General features: G+C 46.5%; 1 protein-coding gene across 1 annotated transcript in view; it reads left to right on the top strand.

The window, feature by feature from the left end:
• Nucleotides 1–27,541, top strand: part of GAK (cyclin G associated kinase) — a 150,560-nt gene that overhangs the window by 100,122 nt on the left and 22,897 nt on the right. The window contains exons 16-17 of the mRNA XM_068108230.2: nt 24,554–24,748; nt 24,926–25,043. Coding sequence (XP_067964331.2) covers nt 24,554–24,748; nt 24,926–25,043 — 313 coding nt within the window. The remainder of the gene's footprint in view (nt 1–24,553; nt 24,749–24,925; nt 25,044–27,541) is intronic.

Here is a 27,541-nt window from a genome sequence, read left to right as displayed (position 1 = left end):
CGCATCAAGCTCATCAAGCACCGTGCGTTCTGGCTGTAAGTTCTCTTTAATGTCTTCCTCCCTCACGGCAAGTCATTCCTCGGGCTTTGTGCATCAGGTTATATAGGTACGCCCCGCGAACCTTTTGGAACTCACCAGACTCTTCTCACCATGCCCTCTGACGCCACCACCTCTGAGCTCTGATTGGCGGCTCATGCTTACCGTCATCGCTCCTGCCGCTTCGCCTCGACTCCGCCCCGATCCTTCTCTGCCTCCCTCGTGTTAACTCGCCCAAAATGAACCAACGTTAACAAACTGTATTGAGGTTACGGACGTAGGATGATCGGTGGCAGTCGGGCCTATTTTCCTGGCTTTACACAATGCAGAACTAACATAGGAAATGGCCTATTCTCACATATACTAAGAAATAACTATACTACAACTGAGGCTACATGTTGCTTGTGTGACTATCTATGGGGGGGCAAACCTTTAACATTTGTTGAACTCACTGTACAAACCTCAAAACCGTAACACTGCCCCCCTCCCTCGTCAGACTCGTACCCGAGTCGAACCTACACAAGTGGGAACGACCGGTTTTGGGACGAACTTTTAATTACGTGTGACACTTAGATGTGGTTCCCCCTAACATTTACTCTAACCCGTGTATGCGACAGTTTTACAACACTAAATATGTCCCACCTACTGCGTTGTGTAACTAACTCTAACAGACTCACGCCCACTATTAACCGAATTACGGAATTATCTTCAAACTACACATGAAGCCGGTGGGCAGCATCTATTATTTACAAGCACAAAGCCTACTTATTTACAGTTCTATAACCCAGGACCTGTTCTTTGTGGAAAGAAGATTGGAGGGGCGAGAAAGCACATCATAGCACCAATACACAAAACACATTTCAAAAAAGTTCACATTTGCTGCTGGTGTCTGGCATCTTCTGTCTTCCTGCATCTTCTTGCTTCCTGCATGTCGCATCTTCTGTGTGCAATAAAGCTTGCAGTTCTTCTTTCCTAGCACCCCAATAATAAAATGTACAAAACACGTGTTCGTTTTATTGGGTTTGCCAGCAGGGCCAACCCTATGTGGTCCAACTGCGTGACATTGATGCCACTCAAAATACGTGGTCCGAAGATGCAAGGTAAGTTTGCAGCAAAGTGTAAAGCCACGAAACATGTGGTCCATAATGTGTAATGTGATTATGTGCAGCAAAGTGTCTGTGGCAACAAGTGCGGCACACGGGCAGCAAAGTTATAACCAGTGAAACGGCAGCCAAGTGCTGTGCAGTTCATCTGCACGGGTGTAGCAAAGTGCAGCAGGGATGCTGCACAGTTTGATGTTTCTGCACAACTCCACCTCCAAAGTGGGTCCATGGGTGGGGAGGAGAGACAAAGCACAGTCAGCAAACGGAAAGGGCGCAAAGGTACACCAAAACACAAGGGAATGCAGCATGAGGGGCGCGGGAGAGCGAGCAGAGCAAGCTCGTCCCTAACCGTTCCTACCCCCCAACGTCAGCTTACACTACCCTTGCCCTTCCCTGTATTTACAAATTCGTCACTACGTCTTGTCTCCCATATCCCCCTCTAATTCCAAATTCGTCTTCCAATCGTTGGAATCGTTGGAACAACAACTTCCAATGTTGTTGTTGTTGTTGTTGTAATCCCTCCCAGGAAGGAAGGAATGGAACGGAACAATGTCTCATCACGTCAAGATGCGTCTCACTCACTCAAATCGGTCACTTGGTGCTGGTGCGGAGCTGTGATGTCTCATCACGTCAAGATGCGTCTCACTCACTCAAATCGGTCACTTGGTGCTGGTGCGGAGCTGTGTCATCCTCGGTGAATGGATGTGGATGGCGCGAAGGGAATTCCTCAAATCCTAACTACTCTGACATTAACTCAGTTAAACTACCTGGGGTCATGCCCTGCCAATCGGCCTCTTCACACAATGTGGTTCTAAAAACCAATTCCCATTGACCACCTGGTGCCTTACGAATTTGGGTCTCACTCCCCAATTTTTCATTCTGTGCCCTTGCACAATTTCGGGGCTGGGTCGTGTGGCTCCACTAGCAGGTCCAACTACCTGCGCACCTCCGCCACTGAAGTCGCCACCCGAGCTTACCTTGCTCCTTGCGACTACCTAAATTGGGGAAGGCCCCTCCTGGCTCTCTCACCCCCTGATGCCCTCCTCGGCATTGGACTACCAGTCCTCTCCTGGGATCCTCGGGCCCCACTCAACAACTACTCTAACTGGCTCCCAGAGCCAACCTGCGGCCTCACCTGGCCGACAAACTACCAGTGGCGGAGTGCTCCAATAACCATACGCACCAACAAAGCCCACACGCCCAGCCATTCACTGACTCATGCACCCAACTAAGCACTTCTGGATACTTCCCGCACCACAGGTGTCAATATCCAAACAATTTACCGAAGCCCTCTACCTGGCTTTACACTACCCATCCCGGGTATTCGTGAAGGGGTCCATCTCCCCCCATTCACTCCTTCGCACCATGCATTCCACACCTTCTATTCCACACCAAGCATTCAACACGACTCATTCGCACACCATTTATGTCGCACACCACTTTTCTTGCACACTTTTGTGCTCTCATACCAAATCTCTGGCACACCTCTTGTGCTCACACACCTGTTTCCATACACTCCAACACAACTCCATTGGTTCTCCCAACCAATTCCTCATTTGCTCAATACCATCCTCGCACACACAGCATCATCTAGCTGACTACTTCCCCTAAAACTCGTGCTTCCCCGTCTTCCCTTACACTAAGCACACCCTTCGTCGTTAACATCCATCTAATCTCTCTACGTCCCCTCTACCTGTACAAATGTCACTACTTAAATCTTGTCCTCTACTGTCATCTAATTCCCTATACATTTATCCTAGCCTGCCCTCGGCTAGCTTTCACTGCCATCCCCATAATCTAATGCTCATGAGCCCCAAAGTGAGGAATGGCGAAACCACCACTCCCCCACGCCGGGTACCATTCGCCAACACTATGGCTAATCGTCCGCTACACTGGAGCCTCTCGCTCGGTGCGGAAATACATTTTCACAGCTCGGCTTCGCAAGCCGAGCGATGCATGCGGGTGGTTGGTCTACTGTTGGTTGGGTCCGTCCGGCATTTTCGATTCAGGGGAGGAGGCATGCTTGGGCCAAGGTTCAAGGCGCCATCTCTGCGGGGAGCCTTGCGGTCCCATGCACGATGGCCCCAACCACCCATGGTCGGAGCACCGCAGCCGCCAGGGGGCGCGGCTCCGAACCGTCCTTCCTCCCCTTGAACCTTGCCGTTTGCCTCTTTCGCCACGCCACGGCACGGCACTGACCATACAGGGCGGGGCCCGGCGCGAACCGTGCACGGCGCTCCTTGTGAGACCGCCGCGGCAACGATCCCCGCCGATCCCCGCAGCACACAAAGCACACCACGCACCGAGGCCTCGCGTCGGCTATACGTCGCGCTAAACGCTACCCCGGTCCGCATCGATGCTCGGGCCGCGTTCTCACCCCACGTGACCCGTTCCTCACTCGCACAACGCGGCGCTCCAGTGCTTCCCATACACTCCCTTACACCCTTTTCCTCCACACACTCCTTTACCGCACACTTTCCTGTTACACACTCCGTAACACCATCGGCCATCGCACACCCTCGCGTACACCCCTCCGTTACGTACTCCGTAACGTCCACGGGTGTGCACTCTTCTGGTACACACCCAATCAGCGCACACTTACCCATGGGTGTGCACTCTCCTGTTGCACACCCAATCAAATGCTCTGGTGTGCAATCCTGCACACTCGACAACACGCTCTGGTGTGCATTCTCCCTCACTCTCCTCGGCCATCGCACACTCTGTTTCACACTCGTCTCCGACACACTCTTCCCACTCGCGCTCCGGTGCACACTTCTCTCTCACACACTCGCGCTCAGGTGCACCACTTTTTTCGCACACGCACGCCATTCACCCTCACACATCGCACCACGGACCTTCCACGAGCGCCCGGGCTTCGTCTTGATCCCAAGCGCGCCAAAAACCTTTTCCCGCCAAACACATTCCTGCTCACCTTAGGGACCTTCTTCTCCGGCAGCACCTGCAAACATTTATTGGGGTTAGCAAGCCCGACATCACGGTGCAAATGCAGACTTTGTGCAAATTCCATTACTTTCTCCCGTGCTTTATCTCCTATTTCTGACTCTGCCGTCTCTTCAATTTCAATTGTAACCATTTCTTTTATTTTAATTATTTCCTCAACGACCGCCGGTGCGCATAAAATTTGCTTTTCCAATTCGGTGGCCGTCGGCTCTTCTACACCCCGAGTCGCGATTTCTATACCCTCGGTCCATGTAGCCGCGCTCTGCTCTACTCCGCTCTCCACGCGTTCCTCGCACCGCGTTACCTCGTCGCGTCCCTTTGCGACCTCCTCGCTCAGCTTGCGCCTTATGTCCTTCCCTGCCTCTATTTCTTTCTTTGACGCCACCCTCATCTTTTCCAATTCCCGGGTGGATTTGTCCCCCATTTATTTTAATTGGCCACCCATTTTGCTTTCTAATTCATTTTTCACCTCTTCCAATTTATCACCCATTTTTTTAACGTGCCGGGTGGATTTGTCCCCTAATTCCTTCAATTGGCCACCCATTTTGTTTTCCAACCCCTCCATGTTACACCTTGTTTCGTCCCTCATTTCTTTCAAGTTATTCTCTTAGGTGTCCATTTTCCCATTTATTTTATTGATGTCATTCTTTTGGGCGTCAATTATTTCCCTTTTTGATTTGTCCCCCATCTCTCTCATTTCTGCCATGAATTGCGCCATGAAGGATTGCATGTCCATAACCCCCACTTGCGCAGCGGGCGCGGCCCTTGTTGCCACGTGTGAGGCGCCGCCATTTTCTACCCCTGCTGCCGGCCCCTCATCGATGTCCTCCTCTTCTCCCAATTCTTCCCGTGGGTCCTGGGTCATTAATTCCTCGTTATCTACCTCCTCTTCTACCCCCACCGGCATTCGATCGCTTTGGCTAGCCGTGGCACGAATTAAAAATTTTTGATTTTAAAACGAAATTTCGGTCGCTCGTGATTTTGGGGCCAATTCGTCCAACAAAATTTAGTTAGGGTTCCAAATCCCACTCCCGGGTACCAATTGTTACGGCCAATATGTACAATTGGTGTCCAAAATTTTGTCTAAAATTTTTTGTCCCAGGTTCCAAATCCCACTCCTAACTACCAATTTTTGCGGTTCTCTCGCCGTCCTTCTCCCCTTATCAAGGGGGGATTAATCCCCTTGTCTTTACTGGCCTGGCGGAACCGAGACTTATTACGTCCTTTCCGGGCGAGCGCAAAATAGGGTTTCGGGACCAAAATCTCGCTCGTACCTAAGTACTCGCGCCGCCACGGAAACGAGGTAACAAGCCTCGCATGAACCACATGAGGTTGGAGTACGCCGAGCGGTTTGCGTACACGTGATCCGCGCAGTCTTGACTAGTGGAACCCGATTGGAGCGATGTTATTCGTGCCACGCTTAGTCAAATGGAGAAATCACGGGAACGATCGAATCAGACAGAAAGGAAGAACAGATGGGTTTAATGATTCCCACACGTATGTACAGTTCCAGGACGAAGAGACACAGATAAATCCTTATACAGTCATAACTTGTCCCTGGACAATGGGCTCGTCTCTCTCACACTCGCACAGGGGATTGCAGATGTCGATGTTCACCAACGCGCCGATGTGGTCGTCCACGTGCGTCCCGCGAAGATGGTGATCGGCGAAGACCGGGGCTCGTAGCGCGTCTCTTCAATGAAGGCGATATATCGGGCGGACTTTTACGGCAAGGGGCGGACTTTTAAGGCAAGGGGCGGACTTTTACGGCAAGGGGCGGACTTTTACGCCAAAGGGGCGGACTTTTACGGCAAAGGGCGGACTTTTACGGCAAAGGGCGGTTACTCAGCCGTTCTCATGCAAGTGCGGCAAGGCGTATCAAGCTCATCAAGCACCGTGCGTTCTGGCTGTAAGTTTTCTTTAATGTCTTCCTCCCTCCCGGCAAGTCCTTCCTAGGGCTTTGTGCATCGGGTTATATAGGTACGCCCCGCGAACCTTCTGGAACTCACCAGACTCTTCTCACCACGCCCTCTGACGCCACCACCTCTGAGCTCTGATTGGTGGCTCATGCTTACCGTCATCGCTCCTGCCACTTCGCCTCGACTCCGCCCCCGATCCTCCTCCGCCTCCCTCGTGTTAACTCGCCCAAAATGAACCAACGTTAACAAACTGTATTGAGGTTACGGACGTAGGATGATCGTTGGCAGTAGGGCCTATTTTCCTGGCTTCACACAACGCAGAACTAACATCGGAAATGGCCTATTCTCACACATACTAGGAAATAAGTATACTACAAATGAGGCTACATGTTGCTTGTGTGACTATCTGCGGGGGGCAAACCTTTAACATTTATTGAACTCGCTGTGCAAACCTCAAAACCGTAACAATATATATATATATATATTAGGGTGGTCCTCAAATGTAAACATTAACTTTTCTAAAGTGCTTTTCCATTTTTTTATTACACCTGTAGAGAGAACAAATTGGGTAAAATTTCATTTCATTTTGAAAACTTTTACCACTGTCACATGGCCTCTGCTAATCAGCACTATACAGAAATTATTTCGGTTTGTTTCAGTTATGATGGCGAGTGCAAGTACTTCAAGAAGAGCAACCAGAAAAAAGAACCATGTGTGGCTGATAGGCTGCCATATTGAAAAACTACCAGAAACTCGGCTCCCATTTTGGCAAGAGATTCTGCAGCGATACTTTAAGCTACATCATGCTAAGAAATTGGACATAAGCAGTGCCGCAACAACTGTTGTTTGTGAGACATCATGCATCTGGGAGAAAGCACGGATCCCCACTGCAGATGAGCGGAATATCATTGCAAAACTAGAGAGAAAAGTAGAACAATACAGATCCATCCTGAAAGGAAAGAGCCGGCGATCTGTCCCTCAGATAAAGAAAGAAGAGCAGTTTCAAACCGGTCTACGTGATTTATTTGACATTGCTCACGTTGATATCCTTGATCTGATCAAAATACCAGAGGACCGTGAATTCCTTAAGGCACAACGGGAGCCAGGTCGACGGGGCTTTATGGTTGGTGTTGACAAGGTGCTAGCAGGAAAAGAGGAGTGGACACATCAACGCGACAAGGTGTTGACTGAAAGAGAGCAGCATGAAAAAGAGAAGCAAGCAGCCCGAGAGGAGACTCTTGAGCTAGCATCATCAACAGACAGCAGTGCTGAAGCCAGCGATCATGACGACTCTGCTGTTCTATCTGCTTCAAAGAGGCAGAGCCGAAAGCGTGCAAGTAGCATTGTTACACCGGACCTAACAGCAGCTCTCGACCGCACCAAGGTGAGCGATCGATCAGCTGTTCACATCTTGTCAGCAGCAGCCTCTGCTCTGGGACACGACCCTTCAGAGTTGGCCATCAACCACACATCGATCAGGAAATCCAGGCGGATCCAACGGAAGACAATTGCAGGTGACATCCAGGCATCCTATGCTCCAAACACAAGTCTGGTGGTTCATTCGGATGGCAAGCTCCTTCCAGACGATGGGACTAAAAAAGTTGATCGCCTTCCTGTCATTGTCAGTGACCCACAAGGAACTGGAAAGCTTCTGGGTGTGCCAAAGCTGCCAGCAGGAACTGGACTAGCAACAGCTGCTGCTGTTATGCAATGCCTTGAAGAATGGCATTTGCAAGACATGGTGGCAGGTATGAGCTTTGACACGACAGCCAGCAACACTGTTTCAGCACTTGGTGCATGCACTATTTTGCAGCAAAAGCTTGGACGACCACTATTACATTTTGCATGCCGGCATCACATTCTGGAACTCGTGGTAGAGGCAGCAATGGCAGCATTCAAACCATTTCTTGGTCCATCAAAGGACCTGAGATAGCCGTCTTCAAGCGTTTCCAGTCAAACTGGAATTCCATTGACCAAAGCAAGTTTAAGCCAATGATGCCTGATGACCTGGACTCTGGAGTTTCAGGTGTATTTTAAAGTTGCAAAGAAGATGTCGTTTCATTCTGCATCCAGAAATTGGAATCGCACCAACTACGAGATGACTACCGTGAACTTCTTGAGTTGACTATTATTCTGTTTGGTGAGCGTCCTCCGAGAGGATTCAGGCTTATGCAGCCAGGAGCCATGCATCGGGCAAGATGGATGGCCCGTGTGATTTATGGAATCAAGATCTACTTGTTCCGTGATCAGTTTCGACTGACCCCAAAGGAACTCACTGGCATAAAGCGTTTTACAGCATTTGTTGGAGCAGTGTATACCAAAGCCTGGTTCAGCGCTCCATCTGCCATTGGTGCTCCCACTGGAGACCTAGCTCTCTTAAAAGCACTCGTTTTCTATCCTGATTCAGTGATTGCCGAAGCCACCAGCAAAAAGCTTTCCAATCACTTGTGGTACCTCAGCGAAGAACTGGCAGGACTTGCTCTGTTTGACAATAGTGTTGAGCTTGATGTCAAGCGAATGATAGTATCTGCTCTTAAAGAAGAATGCCAAGAGAATCCTCAACGATGGGTACATGTGGATCTTACAGCAAAAGAAGCCATCGCTGCCAAGACTGTTGCAGATTTTGTTACTTCTGCCTCACTGCGAATTTTTACTGCATTCAAAGTCAATACTGACTTCCTAGAAAAGGACCCTGTTGAGTGGGCCGATGACCCATCATTTCAATCATCACAGCAAGTCTTGCGCGGCATTGCCACTGTCAACGACTTTGCAGAACGTGGTGTAGCATTAATACAGGACTACAATCAAGTCTTGACAAAGGATGAACAGCAGCGCCAGTACCTGTTGCAAGTTGTTGAGTGGCATTGCCATCAGTTCCCCGACGCAAAGAAGATAAGGAGGAAATAATTTACCACAGAACTTATTAATGAGGAATCAATGGTCTGGAGGACTCTTACTCTGTGTGTTTATGATGATTGTCATACATTCTTACTGATTTGGAATTACATCTGAGTGTTAGTTTATTAAAAACAATTTTGTGTGTCGATACTGAAACATTGTAATTTTCAACCCATGTGTGACAGTAGTAAATAAAGTCGTATAGAAACCATCTTTGGCACATTTCATTTTTTCACAATCTATCTATAATTCCAGTAATCTCTGTGTGTCTGTGTGTGTGTCTGTGTGTTTGTCTGTGACCGCTGTTTCTCGACAACCACGGGTCCGATATACTTGAAACTTGCCAGGTATATTGCTGGGGACCCGAGGATGTGCCTTTTCAAGGTTTCATATTAATCGGACAAGTAGTTACCGAGCTATGTCCAAAAAACGATTCAACCAATCAGAGAGCAGCGAGCTATCACGTGTGCCGAACGTGGCGAACAGACTCTGCCTCGGACGGCACATTTGAGAGCGTATTCATTTATTTCACGTTGGAAAACTATGTTGCCGTTAAACTATGTTTTAAAACTAATTAAAACTAATTTGCGATTCATCGTAACTGCGATTTGCGACCTTCCGGACAGTGAAGACTGCACTTCCGGCAGCCAATCACAGAACGCGTTATTGCGTAGGCGTGGCTGATGTGAGAGCGAGCCGAGCGCGTGCGCCATTACGGTTCGTAATTCGATTTCTTCCGGAGAAAATAATAATTTCTCGATTTCTTATGCGCATTATTTCTCCCAATTCAGTCAGAGCGAAGGGCGGAAGCGAAGAGCGTTGTTTTTTTTGTTTACGGGCGTACGGGCGTACGGGCGGGGTAGAGCGTACGGGTAGCGTTTTTTGTTTTTTTTGGCAAGGAACGGGCACCCACGTACGGGCATGCCCTAGTATAGAACAATTTTAGCAACAAGCACCTGAAAAAAGTCCAATTTTATTTTTTGGTGTACATTTGAGGACCACCCTAATATATATATATATATATATATATATATATATATATATATATATATATATATATATATATATATATATATATATATATATATATATATATATATATATATATTGTTGCGGATATGAAGATTGTATTTTTTTTTATGGTGTTGTATTGTAGTAAATTGTTGTGAATTATTGCTTAAGTCTGGACCCTCCTGCCTCCAGTGTAGTGTAAAGGTCAAAGGGCATCCCATAATTAGTCCATAAAGCATACACGTTAGCCAATCATAGAATACCCCTGTTCAATAGTTATATCTTTGCTATGTGTATTAGGGTAAGGCCTTGTCTCCCATTAAGATGACACTCCATTGCACTGCATTAAATAAGAGTAGATCCCCTTCCTTGCACTTTCCCTTTTCATCATTGTCAAGCCTCGATTGCCAATTACATCCCCTCCAAAACCACCATTGAACATGTGCTCGGGTCGGGGAAGAAAGGCGTGCCCGCCCGTCGTCATCAAGGGCGGAGCCAGAGGGTCGCGCGACCAATCAGGGCCGAGGTGAGCACAGCGAGGGGCGTGTCCTGAAGGCCGGCGGCTTGATCGCCGGAGGCGCTATAAAGGCGCGCGCGCAAGAAGCAAGGTGGCGTTGAGTGGTCGGTGGTGAGGAGTGATTGGACCAAGAGAGAGAAAGAGTGGTTGGACCAAGAAAGAGATCCAGAAAGAACATCCAAAGAGAGGACATCCCAGAAAGCACAAAGCCTGCTATTTGTCGCCTTGCTCGCCAAGGTTGGACTGAGCAGTAGTTAACAGCAAGAAGCCTGTTGTAGTCCTGGAAAAGCATGCGACGTCCACCACAGCAGCAGCAGCAGCGGCGGCCACAGCAGCAACAACACTCAACAGCAGCTTGGGGCCTGAACGGCGGTTTTGAGCAGGGCCGCGAAGGAACGGCGGCTGCTAAACGCGCCGATCGTGCTGAAGGATCCCCTTGGACCTTCCTCTCCCTCCAGCCATCCACCCCCTGCCTTTCCATCCTCTTGTGTACGTGAGTTTGTTTTGTTTGTTCTGTCCTGGGTATTAATTAAGCCTGTTTAGATAAGCTAGCGATTTTCACTGTGTCTCTAATATCTTCTGTATATTATTTTCTTATCTTTCCTTCTCCTTGGTTTTTTTGAGCCTGTAAATAGCAAATAAATTATATTCGTATTTCCAACCTTTTTGTCTGCTTCTTCTTCACATCCGTGTCGCCTTAGTCTTTTCCCTATTGAATATCTGTGGCGCGATCCGGCCAACGTTCGGGAATCGGGTTAGTCGGGGTAACTGTACGACCGCGGGGCCATCCGCTCGGCAAACACAACATCCTTATCCGCGGGCCGTAACAATATATATATATATATATATATATATATATATATATATATATATATATATATATATATATATATATATATATATATACAGACTTGGCATTTAATATGGAATATTTTTTTTGTGGGGGTGAACTTACTTTTCAAGATGACTTAGAACCAAAAGTTCATTGGAATTATGTTGAAATTATTCTAGATTTTGTTAATGTGACCTTTAAAAGAAACAAAAACCCATTTGACATTTCGAAGCAAATAAATTGATCCTTGAAAGTGAGGTAAACTGATATTGAACTGAATTCACGGACAGTACTGTCTTAAACTTCTGTACGTTTTCCAGAAGTATCTCTTTATTTTGCATATTAGCCAAAAAAAATTTCAACAAAAGCTAAATTATGACTGGGATTACGGACAGTAAAATTACAGTTCAGTACTTCGTGTAACCCCCACGAGCATTCAGGAGAGCACGTACACGTTGAGGCATGCTGTTCACGAGATTTGCCAAGGTTTGGACAGGAATCGCTTGCCATGCAGTTACAATAGCCTGCTGCAATTCACGCACAGATGCAGGCTGCTGGTCCAAGTTGTCGATTTGACGTGTTAATTCTGCCCACAAGTTCTCTATCGGATTCATATCCGGGGACATCGCAGGCCACTCCATATGCTCTACACCACGGTATATATATATAGTCCACGCACCACTCAACCTTTCTTAATTGCCGTGTTGCCCTGATGCTGCATTTCCATGCAACTTAGCCATCTCAGTTTGGGCTAATAAAGCGAGCTCACCCACATTTTATCCTGACCTGCTCCCAAAATGTACGCATGCGCAATATGTGAAGGCTGGCCAATCAGGTGAGGAGTGGGTGGAAACAGTCTCTCACATTAAGGAAAGAGTCTCTCTTTTGACCTATGGTTATCCCAATTTGTTATTTGCAGTCTTTTAAAGAGCACGAAGTTGAGTGGTAGTTAAAACCAGGTGTGTAGGTAAATTTAAGAATGCTGGTGACAAAATAAAAAACTAGTTGTAAAATGTGAGCAGCCAAGAAATCAAGTAAATCTACTATTATTCTCAAAGACTTACCATAAATCTGTTGCTTGCTTCACAGCATCGGCAGATTTTTCTGCTTTATGACTCATGTTGGTTTTACCGATGTGAAACTAAAATCGGGCTTATTTCTTGAACATGAAATTCCAGGGGAAATTGGCGAACAAGAAAAATAAAATTTGCTGAGTCAATTATGATCTCAAACTGTGTTTATTGCTCAATCAAAAGTGTCCACGTGACGACTTTCAGCCTCAACAGTGAGAAGTGCCTTATCCTGTCGTTTTGAAGGCCTTTTCGATTTGCTTATCTAATATGATAAACAACAACATGCATTTTAAGGCCATTTCCCCTGCTAGAGCGGGGGTTAGCCTTGCGGTCCCCATGACAATCTTCTCCATTTTGCCCTATTTTCTGCATCTCTCCTTGTTATCCCCCTGCCCGCATTTCTTCTTCCACCATCTTTAGCCAAGTCTTTCTCGGTCTTCCCTGTCCTCTACTTCCTTCTGCATTCATTTCCATCACTCTTCTCAACCAGTCACTTTCATCCTTCCTCAACACATGACCAAACCATCTCAACCTGTTCCTCTTCACAGCATCAATCACAGGCTCTATTCCCATCATCTTTCGCAATTCATCATTTGTCTTCCTCTCTCTCAACGATACTCCGCACATCCGTCGAACCATTCGCATTTCCACCCTTTCCAACCTTAGTTGCTGCTCTACGTTCATTACCCATGTCTCACTCCCATAAATCATAACACTTCTCACACATGCAGCATACACCTTTCCCTTCAGCTTCAACGACACTCCCATCATCAGCACGCCACTCAGTTCCCGAAACTTCTTCCATGCACATCTCACTCCAGCAACCGTTGCCGAGTCTGATCCACCTTCTCCATTCAGCATGTCTCCGAGGTAGCAAAATGTTTTCACCTTCCAGCTTTGCGCCGTCTCCAAGATCCAACTCAACATTTCCTCCATCTGCAGCTCCCTCTGTGCACACCTTACATTTGAATGTAGCTGCCACACTGGTTAATGACCCTCTCGGACCACTACATATTTGATGAACCCACTCAGCGCACATTGTACATTGAATGGAGTTCACTCCGACACCCTTCCTGCACACAGCACATGGCCACTTCCCAGTTCTTTCCACCTCACCACATGCTTTACCACTTGCCATCACCTTCGTCTTTCCTATATTCACCTTCAGACCTTTTGTCTCCATACATTCCTTCCACTTGTTCATCTTTTCCTTCAGTCCATCCATACTTTCCGCAATCAACACCAGATCATCTGCATACAACAACTCCCACAGTAAACCCTCCTTTACGTTCTGAGCCAGCACCTCCATCACAGCTACAAATAGTCGTGGATTTCGTACCGACCCCTGATGCACTCCCACCTTCACCTCAAACTCACCACTGTTCCCGTCCTTCGTCCTTACAGCTGTGCGCGCTCTTTTGTACATTGCCATCACTACTCTGATCAACCATTCCTAACTTCCTCAATGCCCAATGCCCATGTCAATACTTTGCGTGGAACCCTATCGAATGCTTTCTCCAGATCATCAAACCCAAGAAACAACTTCTTCCTCTTCTCCATGTACTTCTCCTGCAACTGCCTCACAATAAAGAGCGCGGCTGTCGTTCCTCTTCCTGGCATAAATCCAAACTGCATTTCGTCGATCTTCACCTTCTTCCTTATCCTCCTCTCCAACACCCTTTCCAATACCTTCATTCCATGCTCCAATAACTTTATCGCTACACTCCAATAACTCCAATAACAAGCCACACTCCAGAGGGTCACCTTTCCCCTTGTATAGAGGGACGAGAGTACTCAGTTCCCAAGCCACTAGAATGCGGTCTTCTTTCACCACCAGATTACAGATCTCTGTCATTCTCTTCACACCCCAACTTCCTGCTGCCTTCAACATATCTCCCACAACTCCCGTCGGCCCTCCCGCTTTTCTACTCTTCATTGCTTTTATCGCTTCCTCAACTTCCTACTCAGTTATCTTTTCTGCCGGTCCTAAAACTGTGTTACTCTCTATGTTGCCATCCCATTCATTCTCTGCATTCAACAGCATTTCCATATATCTTTTCCATCTTCCTTTAATTCCATCTGGGTCCACAACGATTTGTCCCACTTCATCCTTCAAGCAACCCACCCCCATCACATCACATCTCTCTTTCGCGATCTGCTTTGCAATCCTGAATACCGCTCTCTGACCCTCTTCCGAATCCAAGCTTTCTCTGAACATTTTCCTACATGCCTCCTGCGCCTTTGCTACCTGTTTCTTTGCAGCCTTCTTGGCTGCCTTATAACTTTCATGCTCTGCTTTTTCTGCTCCCGTACCCTTCGGCTTCTGCCACTCCTTGAACTTCTTCCTCTTCTCGTCAGTCCTCTTTCCAACTTCCTCATCCCACCACCAATCCCACCATGTTTCCGAGTGCCTCGGTGGTCCTTTTGTCCATCCACATACCTCACCAACGGCTTCCAACAGACTATCTTTCATTGACATCCAACCACGTTCAAGCTCAACTACATCATCCTCTACCCTACTCAGCCTCTCTTTTAATGCCTCCCTTACTGTCACCTCTTTCAACCTCCCCACCTTCATTCTCGGTTGGTACTTCACCCGCCGAGCTCTCCTCGCACCTTTCACCCTTATGTCGCAGACAACCAAGTGGTGCTGTGAAACAGCCTCCTCCCTCGGGATCACCTTTGTGTCCCGGAGGTGCCCCCTATCTCGCCTACGCACCATCAGGTAGTCAAAGGTTGTCGTCGACCCACCTGACGTGTATGTAACAAGCATATTATCCTCTTTCTGGAACTGAGTATTACAAATCAGCTCCATCAGCAAACTCCAAAATCCTTTCACCTTCTCCATTTCTCACACCATATCCGTAAACCCTATGAACTCCCTCAAAACCGTCCATACTCCTTCCCACATGTCCATTTAGGTCTCCTCCTATCACAACAACTTCCTCATCTTTCACGTTTTCCATCAGTTTCTCTATCACACACCAGAACTTGTCCTTCTCTTCATCGCTCCGACCAACCTGCGGAGCATATCCCGAGATGACGTTCACCAAGATCTTTTTTCAATCATCATTTTCACCATCATCAACCTATCACTCACTCGAGTCACACTCACCACACTGTCTACAAACTCGTCAGAAAACAGGACACCAACACCATTCACGCCCTCCGGGCACCCTTGCCACACAATCTTGTATTTCTGTCCCTGCCTACCCTTCACCATTCTCACACCACTTCCCTTCCATCTCCTCTCTTGCACACAACATATGTCCACTCTTCTTCTGATCAATACTTCCACCACTTTTTTTTTTTTTTTTGTATACTGAATCGAGGCTCGTGAAAGAGCTAACATTTATTTCACAAACAAATCATCCAGACAAACAAAATATATAAAAAGAGGGAGCGGAAGACAAGATGGGTAGAGAAGGGCAAGTACACAAACACAACATTTGAGAGCAGGGAGATGTGTGGGAGGGAGAGGGCTTGGGGGGAGGAGGCATGGGAAGGAGGGGGGGCGGGTTGTTGGGAGAAGTATAAAACACAAGGACACCAAGGACTTCCAGGACAGAAGTTGGTATTTCAAAAAAGTGGATTTGGGGTGAAATTAGCGGGGGTAGAAAAGATCAAGGTTTTGGATGGGGGAAGATAAGAGATGGTGGGGAACAGCTGTTTTAAAGACCTGGAGGGTGGAGTGGGATTGAAGAGAGTGGGGGAGTTTGTTCCAGAGGCGGGAGAAAAGAGGAATGAAGGAGTGAAGGTGAGCAGAGAGTCTTGATTTTGGCAGTTTAACCATAAGAGGGTTGCAGGCAGATCTTGTGCGACCTGTAGGAATCTTTGGGGGACAGAGCCAGGAGAGAGCTGGGGGGGCATGGCCAGAGAGGAGTCGGTAGAAGACGGAAAGACCACCAACCTGCCTTTGGTGAGTGAGTGAAAGGCCCTTGGAGTTGGCTTCATCGCGGACATTCCAATGATTCTGAACGCTTTAGTTTCAACAGCGTGAAGATGAGATAGGTGTGAGGCAGGAGCACCAGCCCAGAGGGGAGAGCAGTATTCCATTGAGCTGCGGATGAAAGCCTTGTATGTGGTGAGGAGCTCAGGTGTGCCAAGGAAGGACTTCGCACGACGGAGGATGCCCAGTCGGCGACTGGCTTTGGGGGCCAGATTTGGAATATGGTTTTCCCAGGAAAGATCATGGCAGATAGTGAGACCCAAAAGCTTGAGTGACAGAACTTCTTGGAGAGGATTATTCAGAAAGTGGATGGGAGTGTTGTCCAGTCGGTCTTTTCGGAGAGACATCGTAAGAGTGTGAGATTTGTCAGGATTGAAAGACATGTTCCACTTGTTTGCCCAGTCTGTGATTTTGTCCAGGTCTGCAGAGAGTGAGGAGGCTGCAGACTGCCGATCTGAGGGACCAGCAATGGAGCGACAGAGTAGAGTCATCAGCAAAGAGATAGAGAGGATTTTCGAGAGAGTCAGAGAGATCATTGATGAAGACCAGAAAAAGCACAGGGCCCAGAACACTGCCTTGGGGAACTCCAGCCTGAACAGGAAGAGAAGATGAGAGAAACCCATTCAGTGCCACATGTTGACCGACTAGAGAGGAAGTCCGCCAGCCATGCGTGGAGATTTCAATGGATACCAAAGGAGGAGAGTTTGGTGAGCAGAGTGGGGTGCCAGACCGTATCGAAGGCACGTGATATGTCAAGGGAGACTGCTCTAATTTCCTGTTTGGCATTGAGGACCTCCATCCATTGTTGAGAAAGCAGAAGCAGCATGTCCAGAGTAGAGTGACCAGGTCTGAAACCATATTGATGATCAGAGATCAAGCCATTGGAGAAGAGGAAAGATTTCATATCTGAAGCAATGATGGATTCCATGACTTTGCTGATTGGGAGAAGGCTGATTGGTCTGTAGTTGCTAGGATCTGTTATTGCACCTTTTTTGTGCAAAGCGGTGATGTTGGCTGATTTCCAAGCAGATGGCAGATGACTTTGAGCAAAAGAGAGGGTAAAGAGATCAGAGAGAGGGAGTGAAAGAGCGGAAGAACAGGATTTTAGGACCCGTGGGCTGATGCCGTCAGGTCCAGTTGCAGAATCAGAGTCGAGGGTTGACAGAAACTTTTCCACCTTTTCAGGAGGAAAGGACACAGAGTCCAGGAGCAGCTGGGTATGACTGGGTACGGTGGGTACAGAGAGGGATGGGTTTGGGACACAAGATTTAGAGGCAAACACAGAGTTGAGGCATTCAGCTTTTTCACGTGCGGAGTCAGCCGTGTAGCCGTTTGAGGTGAGGGAGGGGATGGAGGGGGAACAAACACCAGAAACAGATTTGACCAGACACCACCAGGATTTGGAAGACGGAGACAGATAAGAGAGTTCGGTCTTGAGAACGGAGAGATATTGTTTCCTGGCTCTCCTGAGGGTGGACACACACTTGTTTCGGGCTTTGTGAAAGGAAATGAGATTTCCTTCCGTTGGATTTGCTTTCCAGGAGACGAAAGCAAGTTTTTTTCTGGGCAACAACCTCACCACAAGATTCCGTGTACCATGGACGTGAAGAAGGGTATGACAACTGAAGACGAGATGGGATAAATCTGTGCATGAGAGAGAGCAATTTACTTTGGAAGAATTCCCAGGATGAGTTGATGTCAGAGGCGGTAGAGATGGGAGACCAGTCCAGATGATTGATGGCTGCTTGAAGACCGTGCCAGTTGTCCTGAGTGAAATGCCAGACTCGTCGACGCTGAGGAGGCTCTCTGAGAATGGTCAGAGAGATGTCCACTTTAACAAGCACATGATCAGATGAGCTGATTGGAGCAGAAGAAGAGCAGCAGACATTTTCAGGGAAGTTAGTCATAACCAAGTCCAGAAGAGAAGATGCTCCGTTGACTGAGATCCGGGTCGTGAAATTGACAGATTGTGTCAGTCCCAGTGAGTCGCAGAAGTCCTTTGCTGAAGAGCCATGGCTGGTGAGAGAGGTACCCACACCCAGCCAACTGGTATGGTGACAATTGAAATCACCGCATGTGAGGAAGAGAGAGTTGGGATGGGTAGATAGAAGTTGGACCATCTTATCAGACAGCGAGATGTAGATGGGGTCATCACTGTTTGGTGGACGGTACAGCACACATATGAATAAAGGTTGGGAGCGAAGGGGAAGCCGTAGCCAAAGGTATTCCTGGGGGTGGGGTGGAGAGAGGGCAGTGCAGGGCGAGTGAGGAAGAGAGTTTTTTTCTAAAGATAGCAACCCCACCTCCAGAACGAGGCTCAGGTCTATCATACCGGAGGAGGGAGTAACCTGGGAGAGATACCAAGGAATCAGAGACATCATGAAGGAGGAAGGTTTCTGTTAAGCAGATCACGTCTGGTTTGTCAGAAGCAACCTGTATGGAGAGATCAGTCAAGTTTGAGCGAAGGCCCCAGATGTTTGAGGTCCATACCGTTAATGAAGAGGAAGGGGGAGCATCGGATACAGAACAGGGGGGGGGGGGTAGGGTAAGATGTGGAAGACGAGGAAGAGGTAGGGAGAGCTGTTGAAGGTGTGTCAGAGATTTCAGAATAGCTTGGAGAAAGGGAAGAATGGGGTGGACAAAAGGTTTGATGGTGATTGGGTGAGGCACAGAGAGGTGTTATTTGAGGAGGGGGAAGAGCGAGGCAGAAGGTTGGGGGAGATGAAGGTGAAAGTTGGAAGGGGGAAGAAGCGGGGAGGACGCTTTGAGGAGGAGGGGTGAGAGGGGAGTATAGGAGGGGAGGAGCGAGGGAGAGTCTCGGAGGGGAGGGGGTGTGGGGGGAGTTTAGGAGGGAAGGGGCAAGGGGGGAGATTTGAAAGGGATGGGTGATGTTGAAGATTTGGAGGGGAGGGGCAAGGAGGAAGATTTGAAAGAGATGGGTGATGGGGAAGATTTGGGGGGGAGGGTCAAGGGGGGCAGATTTGGAGGTGAGGGGTGATGGGGAAGTTTTGGAGGGGAGGGGTGATGGGGAAGTTTTGGAGGGAAGGGGTGATGGGGAAGATTTGGACGGGAGGGGGAAGATTTGAAAAGGATGGGTGATGGGGAAGATTTGGAGGGGAGGGGCAAGGGGGAATATTTGAAAGAGATGGGTGATGGGGAAGATTTGGAGGGGAGGGGCAAGGCGGTAGATTTGGAGGGGTGGGGTGATGGGTAAGTTTTGGAGGGGAAGGGTGATGGGGAAGATTTGGAGGGGAGCTGTGAGATTGGATTTTGAAAAGTGTACGATTAAAGGGAAACGAACATTTATTGCAAAATGAGTTTCTTGAGACCTTCGAGTCAAAAATACGTTTGAGGACGCTGAAGGAGGGGTGGAGTGCAGGAGAGTTTCGGGAATGTAGAAAAAAGGAACTGTAAGAGATGGATTTTTTTTTTGGAATGAATATATTTGGTGAACAAGTCGAAAGCATCCTTTTATAGAAGAAGAAGAAAAAGGTGTTATCATATATGACAGAATACAGTTCTTCAGGGGTAAGTTTAAACATTTTTAACAACGTGATCACGAACAACGTGATCGAAGAACGAACGAACAAATAAGAACAACGAATAAACGAATAAGAACAGAGAAGGAAATATTTTTTGGGGTTTTTTTTTTTGAGTTGAGATTTTAAACAAGGAAGTATGGGGTGAAAGACTGGGACAAAAACGGAGAACAAAAGTAATTGCAGCGCAATCGACGAAACGCTGAGAGAAAAACAAAGCCTCAAGGTCGGACATGGTAGCCTACTAGGCCTCAGCATACGCGACACAAATTAACCGACGATTTTGTGTACATGTATGAGAAATTAACACCGATAATCTTACTATAGACACACCATAGGTACACACACCGAATGTTGATACAGTTTCGACAAAAACACAATTGTGAAAAAGACTTCTTGTCCCTGTCAGACACTTCTCCTGATCTCCCTGTCATTGTCCCTGATCTCCCTGAAAAAGAAAAAGACACTTCTCCTGATCTCCCTGTCATTGTCCCTACATTCCATGTCCCAAACCTCAGAAACCGATCTCCACTTCGGGCTGTACCCTGCCCATACGTAGTTGTAATTGTCATGATTCTCTTTTTGAGGCAATGTTTTTATGGCCGGATGCCCTTCCTGACGCCAACCCTCTTAGTCGCCTCTTCCAACATGCAGGGATATGGTGTACCTATTCTAACCAGGGTACACATCGGGATAAAGCTTTTAATAAAACCAAACGGGTTTAATCCCGCACAAATAAACGGAGAATGAAATCAATAATAACTATATACAATGAAGTAAAATAAATCCGATAAAAACTAAGGCGTCAAGTCACAAGCACAGATGGGGCGAGGGACACAAAATGGCGACTTATCTCTGGTGGCAGCGGTTGAGAGGGTGGGCACGGAGCAGGCGATGAGATGAGCAGGACGACGAAGAGATGATGAGACAAACAGGACCATGAACAGGCAACGGTGGAGGATGCTAACACCAAGGCCAAAGCAGGCAGGCAGGATGACCTCCTTAAAGCTCTCCTTCTTAGGAAGGCCAATCTCCTCAGAATACCAGTTCTCACCAAAAACGTGAGCTCCTCTCCTCAGGCTCGCGGTACAGTTAATTCTCCTCAGGCTCGCTGTACAGTTAATTCTCCTCAGGCTCGCGGTACAGTTACTTCTCCTCAGGCTTGCTGTACAGTTAATTCTCCTCAGGCTTGCGGTACAGTTAATTCTCCGCAGGCTCGCGGTACAGTTAATTCTCCTCAGGCTCGCAGTACAGTTAATTCTCCTCAGGCGCACTGTACAGTTAATTCTCCTCAGGCTCGCTGTGCAGTTAATTCTCCTCAGGCTCACGGTACAGTTAATTCTCCTCAGGCTCGCGGTACAGTTAATTATCCTCAGGCTCGCGGTACAGTTAATTCTCCTCAGGCTCGCGTTACAGTTAATTCTCCTTACTCCACGCGAGCTCCTCAGCACACGCCAGAATGCGCCATCGCCATCTTGAATCTGCCTAATATGACAAATGTGTCATATTATCTAATACGTCTAATCTAATATGACAAACGAGATGTCATAAACAACACAGTCTATGTCAATGACTTTTTAAAATCCCAATCTATTTTGGTTAAAAAGAAACTGACAGTATTTCTCCTCAGTACAGTTAATTCTCCTCAGGCTCGCGGTAGTTAATTCTCCTCAGGCTCGCTGTACAGTTAATTCTCCTCATGCTCGTGGTCCAGTTAATTCTCCTCAGGCTCGCGGTACAGTTAATTCTCCTCAGGCTCGCGGTACAGTTAATTCTCCTCAGGCTTGCGGTACAGTTAATTCTCCGGCTCGCGGTACAGTTAATTCTCTAAATTCTCCTCATGCTCGTGGTCCAGTTAATTCTCCTCAGGCTCGCGGTACAGTTAATTCTCCTCAGGCTCGCGGTACAGTTAATTCTCCTCAGGCTCGCGGTACAGTTGATTCTCTTCAGGCTCGCGGTACAGTTAATTATCCTCAGGTTCGCGGTGCAGTTAATTATATTCAGGCTCGCTGTACAGTTAATTCTCCTCAGGCTCGCGGTACAGTTAATTCTCCTCATGCTCGTGGTCCAGTTAATTCTCCTCAGGCTCGCGGTACAGTTAATTCTCCTCAGGCTCGCGGTACAGTTAATTCTCCTCAGGCTTGCGGTACAGTTAATTCTCCGGCTCGCGGTACAGTTAATTCTCCTCAGGCTCGCGGTACAGTTAATTCTCCTCAGGCTCGCGGTACAGTTGATTCTCTTCAGGCTCGCGGTACAGTTAATTATCCTCAGGTTCGCGGTGCAGTTAATTCTATTCAGGCTCGCTGTACAGTTAATTATCCTCAGGCTCGCGGTACAGTTAATTCTCCTCAGGCTCGCGGTACAGTTAATTCTCCTCAGGCTCGCGGTACAGTTAATTCTCTTCAGGCTCGCGGTACAGTTAATTCTCTTCAGGCTCGCGGTACAGTTAATTCTCCTCAGGCTCGCGGTACAGTTAATTCTCTTCAGGCTCGCGGTACAGTTAATTCTCCTCAGGCTCGCGGTACAGTTAATTCTCTTCAGGCTCGCGGTACAGTTAATTATCCTCAGGTTCGCGGTGCAGTTAATTCTATTCAGGCTCGCTGTACAGTTAATTCTCCTCAGGCTCGCGGTACAGTTAATTCTCCTCAGGCTCGCGGTACAGTTAATTATCCTCAGGCTCGCGGTACAGTTAATTCTCCTCAGGCTCGCGTTACAGTTAATTCTCCTTACTCCACGCGAGCTCCTCAGCACACGCCAGAATGCGCCATCGCCATCTTGAATCTGTCTAATATGACAAATGTGTCATCTATCTATAATTCCAGTAATCTCTGTGTGTTTGTTTGTACGTTTGTTTGTCTGTGACCGCTGTTTCTCGACAACCACGGGTCCGATATACTTTAAACTTGCCAGGTATATTGCTGGGGACCCGAGGATGTGCCTTTTCAAGGTTTCATATTAATCGGACAATTACTTACCGAGCTATGTCCAAAAAACGATTCAACCAATCAGAGAGCAGCGAGCTATCGCGTGTGCCGAACGTGGCGAACACACTCTGCCTCGGATGGCACATTTGAGAGCGTATTCATTTATTTCCCGTCGGCAAACTATGTTGGCGCTATGTTGGCGTTAAACGATGTTTTAAAACTAATTAAAACCCCGGGGGGATTGTCACTGTACTCGCAAGCCGTTCGCCGTTCGCTTTGGCGTTGCGAATGGACCAAAACATTTCATGCACCAAACCATTTCATGTAAAGCGTTCGCCGTTCGCTTTGGCGTTGCGAATGGACCAAAACATTTCATGGACCAAACCATTTCATGTAAATAGAGGGGGGGATATAATTTTAGATATAGATATAGTACGGGCATGCCCTAGTCTATCTATAATGCCAGTAATCTCGGTGTGTCTGTCTGTGACCGCTGTTTCTCGACAACCACGGGTCCGATATACTTGAAACTTGCCAGGTATATTGCTGGGGACCCGAGGATGTGCCTTTTCAAGGTTTCATATTAATCGGACAAGTAGTTACCGAGCTATGTCCAAAAAACGATTCAACCAATCAGAGAGCAGCGAGTTATCACGTGTGCCGAACGTGGCGAACAGACTCTGCCTCGGACGGCACATTTGAGAGCGTATTCATTTATTTCACGTTGGCAAACTATGTTGCCGCTATGTTGGCGTTAAACTATGTTTTAAAACTAATTAAAACTAATTTGCGATTCTTTCGCTTTCCTGCGCGTTTGTGCACGCTATGGCGATTTCTTTACCAAACTCCGCAAGCCGTTCGCTTTGGACCAAACCATTTCATGTAAATAGAGGGGGGGGATTGTCACCGTACTCGCAAGCCGTTCGCTTTGGACCAAACCATTTCATGTAAATAGAGGGGGGGGGGGGGTTGTCACCGTACTCGCAAGCCGTTCGCTTTGGACCAAACCATTTCATGTAAATAGAGGGGGGGGATTGTCACCGTACTCGCAAGCCGTTCGCTTTGGCTTTGCGAATGGACCAAACCATTTCATGTAAATAGAGGGGGGGGGATATAATTTTAGATATATATATAGTACGGTCACGCGGGCCGCACCAAGGAACGGGCACCCACGTACGGGCACGTCCTAGTCTATCTATAATTCCAGTAATCTCTGTATGTCTGTGTGTATGTCTGTGTGTCTGTGACCGCTGTTTCTCGACAACCACGGGTCCGATATACTTGAAACTTGCCAGGTATATTGCTGGGGACCCGAGGATGTGCCTTTTCAAGGTTTCATATTAATCGGAGAAGTAGTTACCGAGCTATGGCGATTTAGCCGTTCGCCGTTCGCTTTGGCTTTGCGAATGGACCAAACCATTTCATGTAAATAGAGGGGGGGGGGGGGTTCTGTGGGCGTTGCGAATGGACCAAACCCTTTCATGTAAATAGAGGGGGGGGGGGGTTCTGTGGTCGTTACTGCCACGTGGTTTCAAAGTTTTTTTTTGTTGTTGTTGTTTGCACGCATGTTTTTTTGCACGCACGTACGGGCACCCACGTACGGGCACGTCCTAGTATTATCTAATACGTCTAATCTAATATGACAAACGAGATGTCATAAACAACACAGTCTATGTCAATGACTTTTTAAAATCCCAATCTATTTTGGTTAAAAAGAAACTGACAGTATGTTCACTTGACAGCATGTTTTTGGTGAATAACATTTCCTTACCTGCCATTGCATTCTGCAAGATACGTGGAGTACATATGCGACATGGTGTCTGAAGAGCCAGTGATGCCTCATGGCAAGGCAGTGACCTTGCGGAGCATTTCCATGGCCCCCGTGCCGTTGTTCAACAAGCAGCGAAGCGGGTGTAGGCCGTTCTGTGAGGTGTACCTGCGAGATGATCGTGTGTTGACCACATCCCAGGAGTATGATCGTATGAGGCAAGGAGAAGATTGATTTTATTATTATCAAAGCAGATGATGTGATTTGCTTCTCAAAAATTTAGTTGCTGCATTTAGAGAAGTTGGTCCCAATTTTGCCAAGTGTGCCTCCGATTGTGCTGTAATGTTGTTTAATACTATGGATCAACTCTTAAAACTCTCTCCTTTGCCCTATAGTGAGTTTGCCATTGAGGATGGCAGGGCGGTCATTCCGCTGGGAGTCACTGTCCAAGGTGATGTGGTAATGGTCATTTACCATGCCCGATCCTCCCTGGGTGGACGACTACAAGCAAAGGTTAGCATTTGGCAATGTATCTTACAGGGGACAGGGTTTGATCCAAAAATGTTACATATTTTTATGCCTCATTCTCGGAAAACTGATATAGTTGAGATTGCTCACCGTATTTTAAAGGACAACACAAAGCTTCAAGTTGGATATAGACCTGGAGTAGGATGGCCAACTTGATGCTCTTATTGTGTCAATTTGAAGAATGCTTATATAAGTCTATCGGCATGACAATGGCAGCTCGATGCTGGTGAATCTGCCTTTGCTTTGCTTGAACCATCAGTAGCCTGTTATAGGTTCACATTCGTGCATCACATGATTATGGCTGCAACTCTGTAGTTGTAGACCTTTGCTATTTAGTAGACCTTTGCTATTTGGCTACATAATGTGGGGCTTTTTCCGTACATCCTCTGTCAAAAGCTGTTGACGTGCAAGAGCATGAAACATCAGAAGGTAACAACAGCAATCAAATGCAATGATTTTGATGGGAATTGTAAAAAAAACGATCAATAAACTGTAAATCGAGTTGGTTTGTTGCTGTCCCATCTGAATCGCCGGCTCATGATGTAGCGGACCCAGTTTAAAATTCCATGTATATATTTGTTTGTTCACATGTGTCGTCATAATTTGTGTAAAAACTACACGTCTAATAATGTCTTTATCTTGCATGTGTTCCATGTCCATGCTCCTCTGCCTTACATCCATGAAAATATTCACGATATCTGCAATTAAATCGGACAAGTTATTTAGCCAGAACTGATACAAGTCCAAGTAATGGATGGCGATTGTCACTGCATGGGATATCTGTTTGTTTCGCGTAGTGTGTGGTGCGGCACCCTTTCCTTTGTATTAAAAAGTTCCCCTAGCATCAATAGTACAGTTGAAATTGACATGAAAATAGCCCAACCTGGACATTTACGATGATAACCATTTTTTGGTGCTAAATGCTTTATATGATTGTCCTCTATCTAAAAAGTCTCATAAATTCACACATGGGGCACCCTGTTTTTTATTAGGTCATAGTGTATGACCTGTTAGAAAACTGTAAATAATGCGTTTTCCCGGTTTAGATGATAATGATTCACAAATATGCTTATTTATGGTATAAAATTTTGAATACTTTCTGATAAATATAAAATAATAAACTAAATAACTGTTACTGATTACTGGAACACATTTCTTTTTAAAATGTAATTATTTTATTCAAAATATGCAAAATTTTACCTAATTTTTAAAATCATAGCCTTCAAGTACATCATCAAGTCAGTACATGGCATCAACTGAAAACTGTGCCAACTATGGAGGAATAACATGAATACAAAGTAGAGACTGGTTCAGTTGTACCCATTATCACCGACAAGGCCCCATCAGCTTCAGAACTGCTGATTGATTGATATAAGATGCTATTGTAGGAGCAAACAACGCTTATGTACATCATGTAGCTGTGCCAAAGAAAGGCCTTGCTTGCACTACTCATTGCAAGTTTGGTGCACAATGTGAAAACAGTTCACACAGTTGGTGTCATAGAAATGGATGATGTATAACATTTTGAGATGTTTCATCAATATGAACAACATGACAGTATTAAAATCACAGGGCACCTGTGCAGGATAGTGTATATTGATACAAAATACATTATTTTGAGAAGTTATGCATTAGTTCATTTGGGGGTGTGATGTACTATTGCGTAAAATTAGATGTAAACTTTTTCAGTGTGACTTTGTATTCAGTCTGTCAATGTTGTACCGGTTAATGTTGTATTAAAACATTATTGTAGGCCTGGAGTTTGAAAAGTAGACACAACTATACATTTGATGTAATTTATTGCCATTGCTGTAAGATTATAAATATGTATATGTATTATAATTCACAGTGTGTTGTACATTATAACTCAGGGTGTGCATGTCTAAAAGGTGAAACATTAATGATCCATACATTTGACTTCAATTTACATCATTATGAGAAATGCATAAATATGTGAAGATTTTACAGCACGTACTTGTTGCAAAATTCAGTACGACTTTTTTAAAGTGCAACTTTCTAAATCAAGCATATGTTTGGCACAAATTTGGTACAGGGACCCAAATATATTTAGTGTATGTTTGTTTGCCTCTAATTTCATTGATAAATTAGTGCATTGAAAGTAGTTACTTAACATAAGTTAACATTATGAAGCCCCATTGTTGGCCATTTTAAAATGTCCCCGAAAAAGTATTTCCCCATGAATAAATTTGTGAGAATTTTTTTTTGTGGCCATTTCAACTCCTAATAAGGTGTTTTAAACAAAAATATGGTTATTATCGAAAATGTTTAGGTCATTGTCAATTTCTACTGTACTACAAGCTTGAGCATTCAGGTTGTTGCTTTATCAGAGAAATCGAACTTACTCCCATCCTGCTCCATCAAATTGGGCCATCCTGCTCCCAGTATACTGCACATGCCATCAGGCCTGCCATTTCGTCAACTCAGTTAATTTTATCACAGCTCTACATAAGTCGCAAGCAAGT

Source organism: Myxine glutinosa, chromosome 2 (genome assembly GCF_964187855.1).
Source record: "Myxine glutinosa chromosome 2, kmMyxGlut1.1, whole genome shotgun sequence".
NCBI classification, from domain to species: domain Eukaryota; kingdom Metazoa; phylum Chordata; class Myxini; order Myxiniformes; family Myxinidae; genus Myxine; species Myxine glutinosa.
This window is presented reverse-complemented; position numbering and strand designations above follow the sequence as displayed.